At 43.7% G+C, this 8,243-nt stretch overlaps 1 protein-coding gene across 4 annotated transcripts in view; it reads left to right on the plus strand.

Moving 5' to 3' along the window:
• SPECC1L (sperm antigen with calponin homology and coiled-coil domains 1 like) overlaps nucleotides 1-4,358 on the plus strand; it is a 66,690-nt gene extending 62,332 nt beyond the window's left edge. For all 4 annotated transcript variants that reach the window (XM_044275505.1, XM_044275503.1, XM_044275501.1 and 1 more), the window contains 3 exons: nucleotides 2,278-2,394; nucleotides 2,519-2,578; nucleotides 2,671-4,358. In XM_044275505.1, the coding sequence (XP_044131440.1) occupies nucleotides 2,278-2,394; nucleotides 2,519-2,578; nucleotides 2,671-2,760 (267 nt within the window). In that variant the 3' untranslated portion in view covers nucleotides 2,761-4,358. The remainder of the gene's footprint in view (nucleotides 1-2,277; nucleotides 2,395-2,518; nucleotides 2,579-2,670) is intronic.
• The last annotated feature ends 3,885 nt before the right edge of the window (nucleotides 4,359-8,243 follow it).

Genomic DNA, 8,243 nt, shown 5'->3' on the forward strand with positions numbered 1-8,243 from the left:
AGAATACACTACAAACTTTGTACAAGACTGCCCCCTGCTGCCTGGCAGCACCCGATCTCTTACTGGGGGATATGATAGCACAATTAACCCCTTTAGGTGCGGCACCTAAAGGGGTTAATTGTACTATCATATTCCCCTGTAGGAGATCAGGGCTGCCAGGCAGCAGGGGGCAGCCCCCCCCCTCCCCAGTTTGAATATCGTTGGTGGCACAGTGTGCCAACCACCATCGGCCCCCCCTCCCTCCCTCTATTGTATTAAATCGTTGGTGGCACAGTGTGCCAACCACCATCGGCCCCCCCTCCCTCCCTCTATTGTATTAAATAGTTGGTGGCACAGTGTGCCAACCACCATCGCCCCCCCCCCCCTCCCTCTATAGCAGTAACATTGGTGGCAGTGTGCGGTCTCAACAGTAGAAGATTCATACTTACCGGCTTGCTGCTGCGATGTCTGTGTCCGGCCGGGAGCTCCTCCTACTGGTAAGTGAAAGGTCTGTGCGGCGCATTGCTAAAGAACTGTCACTTACCAGTAGGAGGAGCTCCCGGCCGTTCACAGACATCGCAGCAGCAAGCAGGTAAGTATGAATCTTCTACTGTTGAGACCGCACACTGCCACCAATGTTACTGCTATAGAGGGAGAGGGGGGTGGCGATGGTGGTTGGCACACTGTGCCACCAACGATTTAATACAATAGAGGGAGGGAGGGGGGCCGATGGTGGTTGGCACACTGTGCCACCAACGATTTAATACAATAGAGGGAGGGAGGGGGGGGGCGATGGTGGTTGGCACACTGTGCCACCAACGATATTCAACCTGGGGCGGGGGGGGTCTGCCCCCTGCTGCCTGGCAGCCCTGATCTCTTACAGGGGAATATGATAGTACAATTAACCCCTTTAGGTGCCACACCTGAAGGGGTTAATTGTGCTATCATATCCCCCTGTAAGAGATCGGGTGCTGCCAGGCAGCAGGGGGCAGTCTTGTACAAAGTTTGCAGTGTATTCTAACTAGAAGCGTCCCCATCACCATGGGAACGCCTCTGTGTTAGAATATACTGTCGGATCTGAGTTTTCACGAAGTGAAAACTTAGATCAGAAAAAGCTTTTATGCAGACGGATCTTCGGATCCGTCTGTATGAAAGCAACCTACGGCCACGGATCACGGACACGGATGCCAATCTTGTGTGCATCCGTGTTCTTTCACGGACCCATTGACTTGAATGGGCCCGTGAACCGTTGGCCGTGAAAAAAATAGGACAGGTTATATTTTTTTCACGGCCTCGAAACACGGGTCACGGGCGCGGTGTAAAAACGGTGCACAAGCCGAGTTTTCTACGGCCCCATTGAAAGTCAATGGAGCCGCAGAAAAAAACGGAAAACGGCACAACGGCCACGGGTGCACACAACGGTCGTGTGCATGAGGCCTTAGACTGAGTTCTTATCACCATTTCATCAAGATTTCCGTTCTTCTCATTCGTAAAAAATTAAAAGTATCCCCTTGCATCCGTTATGCAGAGGATGCATTTTTTCTTTTTTTAAGGATCCTGTTGCATCAGTTGTCATTTGGACCATTTCTGTCTGAGATCCTTTTTTTAGACAGGAAAAAAAAAGTACCACATTAGGGACTTTTTTTCATCAAAAAAAACTGATCTCAGATGGAAATGGCTCAAACAGATGACAACTGATGCAATAGGATCCTGTTTTTTAAAATGTTTCCTCTCTTCTTCTGATGGATCAGAAGAACGGAAAGCTAAACAGTAATTGCAGTGAAGCTGTCTACTTAGACCCAGCAGCAGCCTCCTAATACTGGCATCCCGGCAATGATGGCGGTCACCTGACCACCACGGCCTCTTTTACATACACTGACTGTACTCAATGAGTACCAGTCTATTTGATAAAAGATGAAAACTGCTTCTGTCTTCAGGGTCCTGTAGAAAGACCCTGAATGTTGTCCTGAAGATCGAAATAAATAAGCAAACGTAAGATCTTGAGTTCAGTCCTGTTTTGTGCCTTGTTCTGGGTGGATCCTCTCTTTTTGAAAGTGCCCATCAGCGTTTGTGACTTCCATGCATCCGACATTCTGTTGCCTGATTGCCCTGGCAGACAGCTTAAACCTGCACCATATATATGAATGGTGCAGGCCATAAGTACTTACACCGCCCACCATTAAGCAGTTCATCTGCTTTTCTTTGTTGCTGATGGTATAAATGGGTATTAGCCTATAGACTAGACTTTGCATTCATCCTTTACTTTTTAGATCATTATGCATTCTTTATGTTTTGCAGAATATCGATATCACGAATTTCAGCAGCAGTTGGAATGATGGGCTTGCATTCTGCGCTTTATTGCACACCTATCTTCCTGCCCACATCCCATACCAAGAGCTGAGCAACCAAGACAAGGTATCTAGTTGACTGATGTGTATTTGTTGTAGTACATAGAAATACGAGTCCATCACCTTTAAACCAGATATGACTTGCCAAGAAGTCTGTGACTTAGCGTCCTTTTTTCCCCCTCACTTCATAGAGGAGAAATTTCACTCTGGCGTTCCAAGCAGCTGAGAGTGTCGGCATTAAATCTACGCTGGTGAGTTATTCTGATAACTACTTTTTATTTTAATTTTTAAATTTTTGTCATTTTCTCTTTTATTTAAAGCCTTTTACATTTTCTCTTTCCAGGACATAAATGAAATGGTACGAACTGAGCGTCCTGACTGGCAGTGTCTCATGACGTACGTCACGTCAATCTACAAATACTTTGAAACCTGAACTTGACTCTTGCTTATGTCTGTCAAGACCTCCACCACCATATGGAATTTCCTTGAGCAATTGTGGACACAAGCATTGCCATTCATATGATGTGAGAGTGGTAGAAGTGTCTTAACTGCCCAGCATCTTAAAACAGATCTCACCGATATTCCAGAAAGACTCTGACACACACATCCGTGAGCAAAGGGTCATCCCATTTTCCGATTGTAGTATTTCGGGATGCAGCTTGTGCCAAGGCCGTGGAAGCAAAAAGATGAATGCAGTGGGTTACATCAGTTTTTAATTCTTGCTGATGTTCTGCTAGTGCCTTAGCAGTGTGCGTTCCTTACAGATGCTCTGACCACCATCATAAACAAACAGTAGTAAACGGTAAAGGGATACACACTAAATGCACTTTTTGTGCAACCATCCAAGCTGCTGCCTTTTAATTGCTGATTGTCCCCTGTTCTCCGTGCCTAGAACACTAGTGACAGTACATGTGAATGTTTTGCTACATTCAGCTCTTGGCCTTTGGACATATGAGAGCTGTAAATGACTGATAGGAACACTGTACATGCAGCAGTGGACTGACCACAATTGGGATATAGCTGCTGAGATGTTCCCAGGCTATGTCATGCACAAAACCTTGGACTTCATATCCCATGTCTCTTTAAGGAACTTTGTTCAAATATCTTCACAAGCCACATACCAGGCTCGGTACATGCTTCCTTCCGCAGGTGCTTTCCCAGAAGGGTTATATTAATATTCAGAATTTTTTTATTTTTTGTTGTTAAATTTTCTAGTATTGAAATGGATGCTTCTCATTCCAGTGCACATGAAGTTTTAGCTTTCCCACTACTCCAAAGTACTGCACAAGCTTCATCTGGACTCTTTAGCATTTTAACATCTTGTAAAATGTAGATGTCCTGAAATCTTCTTTTATATTTGTTTTTCTGCAGTCATTCCACTCAGATCTTTGGTTCATGGAAAGAATCTTCCAATGGCTTCTCATTATAGGTGGACACTTCAACACCCTAATAGTTTTTTTTTACCTAGAAGCTAAGGCGATTTAGATTTTTTTGGGATAAGACCTTGTAGCACATGTGCTATGTCAGTGTTACTTAATCCATTAGTTTTATAATTCCATGTCGGCAATACGATAGCACTTTGTGTTATAGAAGTTTGAATTATGCTAGCAAAACACCATGCCTTCTTAAAGGAGAAAAGTGGAGAGCCGATAATTTACCAGTAACCTGTCTTGAAAGACCACTTTAGGAATGGTGGTCCAGAATTCTTAGCAAGTAATCCACTTTGATCCAAACAGAGCGTGTTTAGCTGGTACACATTCCCTGTTACCTTCACAGGTTACTCTGCAGCTATTTCTGAATGTTCTCCACCATTTGGCTGTGAGGGTCAGATTTTGGAGTGGTTGTTTTGCCTTCCGATACCCAGCATTAGCTGTTGGTATGAGGTCAATAATATAGGGCATTCACTGTTAAATACCATTTACATAGGACACTATAGGCATATTTTATAATGTAAATTCTCCAGGTTAATTTATTTTGTTCTGTTACTTCATAACTTTTCACATGCACAAATGTAGAAAGTAAACGTTTTGCCAAAAAATTATTATTTTTTTGTATGTGGCAGTCAGTATGAGTCTTTGTAACCTTTTACTGTGTATGACATGTTCTTATTCTAATGTTAACTACAAAGTATTTAAACAGAAACTGCCTTCATAATGAAAAAATGTCCTTGCAGTTACATTGATACTTAAGCTTTAACCACATCCTGTCAGCAGAGCCCTATGAAAGCAGTAACAATAAAACACGTATGCCATCTTTTAGGTTTTGCTCTGCAAGCAAGGTGTTATTGGCAGTATTTTATTATTATTATTATTATTATTTTATGAATAACCTATCTATTACATATGATATATGTAACATGCATTGGCTTTGCGATGCAAAAGGGCATTTCCAAAATAAAGACATAAAGCTTTGTTTGCACGTATCGGCTTGGTTATTGAGTTGATGTTGCATGAAACTAGTTTGTCTTAGACTATCCAAGGAGGCCTACTTCTGTATTTTCCATTTTAAAGGAAATGCGTTGTCAGAAAATAACCTAGGGTTTAAATCAAGTTTTTATGTAAAACATTTTCAAGTGATTTTTGTTTAAACTTTTCCATGTTATTAAGTGGAGTTAAAAAAAAGGAGTTTAAGAAAAGGAGTTGGAAACTAAGGTTGGATATTATTTCCTTGTGTGTGGTTGGCCTAATTCTAGGTAGTCCTTCAACTACAGCAGACAGGGTCTAATTCTAAATCATTTATACTGTTTTACTTTTTTACTGTTGTAATCCCCATTTAGTATGTGTTGCACAATTGAAAACGCAGTGCAGTGCACATCTTGCATGATGTATGCAGTCCTGAAACTGCTGTTCCAGGGTGTATATCTTTGTTCAAGATGTGAGCAAATTACCCATTTGGAATCGCAAATAGAGTCTCTAAATGGGTAAGTTGCAACACTGAGAGGCATTGATAATTTGCAAAAGAGTTTGCTTCTCACCGAGCAAGCACTCTTTGGGGTAGATGAGGGGGAGGGTGACACACCCCAACAAGTTTGCACGTTTGGCAGATGAGGGGGATGTCAGTCCAGGGACTGCACTGCTGCAGCCGGACGCTTCCTCTGCCAGTCAGGGGAATGCCAGCTCCAGTAAGCAGGGAACCAGGAGAGCAGGGCAGGCCAGACAGGTTCTGGTAGTGGGAGACTCCATTATTAGGGGAACAGATAGGGAAATCTGCACAAAGACCGTGATCGCCGAACAGTGTGCTGTCTTCCTGGCGCTAGAGTTCGACACATCACGGATCGGGTTGACCGATTACTGGGAGGGGCTGGAGAAGATCCACCGGTCATGGTCCATATCGGAACCAATGACAGTTAGAGGTAGGTGGAAAGTCCTTAAAAATGATTTCAGGGATTTAGGTCAAAAGCTTAGGGCAAGGACCTCAAATGTAGTTTTTTCCAAAATACTACCTGCACCACGAGCCACACAAGAAAGGCAGCGGGAGATTAGAGAGATTAACAAGTGGCTCAAGAACTGGTGTAGGAAGGAGGGGTTTGGGTTCCTGGAGAACTGGGCCGACTTCTCTATCGGCTACAGGCTCTATCGTAGGGACGGGCTGCACCTCAATGGGGAAGGGGCAGCTGTGCTAGGGAGAAAGATGGCTAGAAGGTTGGAGGAGTGTTTAAACTAGGGACTGGGGGGGGGGGATTACATTATAGGAGGGGAAAATAGTGCAGATAGAGACCGGGGGCAAGGTAGTGGGACTGGGGGAGGAATGGAAGGAGGGACTAGAACAGTTCAGAAGGAAAGGTGTAGGGTAAAAAATATACATAAACCTCTCAAATGTATGTAATGCCAGAAGCCTGACTAAAAAAACTGGAGAGCTTGAATTAGTGATGCGTGAGGAGAACTATGACATAGTGGGAATAACTGAGACATGGCTGGATGATCGCTATGACTGGGCAGTTAATGTACAAAGTTAGAGTCTGTTTAAAAAGGATAGTCAAAACCGGAGAGGGGGAGGTGTCTGCCTTTATGTCTAAAGCCCACAGTCCGTGAAGATATAAGTAAGGAACATGAACATGTGGAGTCACTGTGGGTAGAGATACATGGAGCTAAAAACAACAATAAATTATTTACTATAAACCACCTAATATTCCAGAGTCCACAGAAAATCTACTACTAAATGAGATAGACAAGGTGGCAAATCATAATGAGGTGGTTATTATGGGGGACTTCAACTACCCAGATATAGACTGGGAAACTGAAACCTCTATATCTCATAAAGGAAACAGGTTCTTGGCGATAACCAAAGACAATTACCTCTCCCAACTGGTTCAGGACCCGACCAGAGGGACGGCCATACTGGACTTAGTATTAACCAGTAGGCCTGACAGAACAACAGACGTGCAGGTTGGGGGGGACACCTGGGAAATAGTGACCATAAAGTAATAACCTTCCAATTATCATTCAAAAGAGCGTTTCTACAGGGAGGAACAAAAATACCAAACTTCAAAAAAGCTAAATTTAGCTAACTAAGAGAGGCCATAGGCCTAATAAGGCCTCTTTCACACTTGCGTTGTCCGGATCCGGCGTGTACTCCACTTGCCGGAATTACACGCCGGATCCGGAAAAACGCAAGTGAACTGAATGCATTTGAAGACGGATCCGTCTTCAAAATGCTTTCAGTGTTACTATGGCAGCCAGGACGCTATTAAAGTCCTGGTTGCCATAGTAGTAGTGGGGAGCGGGGGAGCAGTATACTTACAGTCCGTGCGGCTCCTGGGGCGCTCCAGAATGACGTCAGAGCGCCCCATGCGCATGGATGATGTGCCATGCGATCACGTCATCCATGCGCTTGGGGCGCCCTGACGTCACTCTGGAGCGCCCCGGGAGCCGCATGGACGGTAAGTATACTGCTCCCCCGCTCCCCACTACACTTTACCATGGCTGCCAGGACTTTAGCGTCCCGGCAGCCATGGTAACCATTTAGAAAAAGCTAAACGTCGGATCCGGCAATGCGCCGAAACGACGTTTAGCTTAAGGCCGGATCCGGATCAATGCCTTTCAATGGGCATTAATTCCGGATCCGGCCTTGCGGCAAGTGTTCGGGATTTTTGGCCGGAGCAAAAAGCGCAGCATGCTGTGGTATTTTCTCCGGCCAAAAAACGTTCCGGTCCTGAACTGAAGACATCCTGATGCATCCTGAACGGATTTTCCTCCATTCAGAATGCATGGGGATAATCCTGTGCAGGATTCTTCCGGCATAGAGCCCCGACGATGGAACTCTATGCCGGAAGAAAAGAACGCAGGTGTGAAAGAGCCCTAACTGAGACAAAGTCCTCAAAAATAAAAATACAACCACAAAATGGGATATCTTTAAAAGCATCCTAAAATCTAATTATGATAGGTACATACCATATGGGAATAAAAGGTTAAGGAACAAAAAGAAACCAATGTGGATAAATAGAACTGTAAAGAAAGCAATGAATGACAAAAAGAAAGCATTTAAATCACTTAAACAGGAGGGTGGCACGGAAGCACTGAAAAACTATAAGGAAAAAAATAGAACATGTAAAAAACTAATAAAAGCGACCAAACTAGAGACTGAGAGATTAATTGCCAAAAAGAGTAAAACTAAACCTAAAATGTTCTTCAATTATATAAATGTTAAAAAGTATAAATCTGAAGGTGTCGGCCCATTAAAGAGTAATTAGGGGGGAGTCGCAGAGAGTGACGAGGAGAAAGCAAAGCTGTTAAATATTTTGTCCTCCAATGTATTTACTGAGGAAAATAAGATGACATGCAGAATGTAAAAATAAATTCCCCATTAATAGTGTCCTGTCTGACCCAGGAAGAAGTACATCAGCGACTTAAAAAGATTAAAATAGACAAATCGCCAGGACCGGATGGCATACACCCCCGTATCCTAAGGGAATTAAGT

The sequence above is a fragment of the Bufo gargarizans genome, chromosome 1 (genome assembly GCF_014858855.1).
Source record: "Bufo gargarizans isolate SCDJY-AF-19 chromosome 1, ASM1485885v1, whole genome shotgun sequence".
NCBI lineage: Eukaryota > Metazoa > Chordata > Amphibia > Anura > Bufonidae > Bufo > Bufo gargarizans.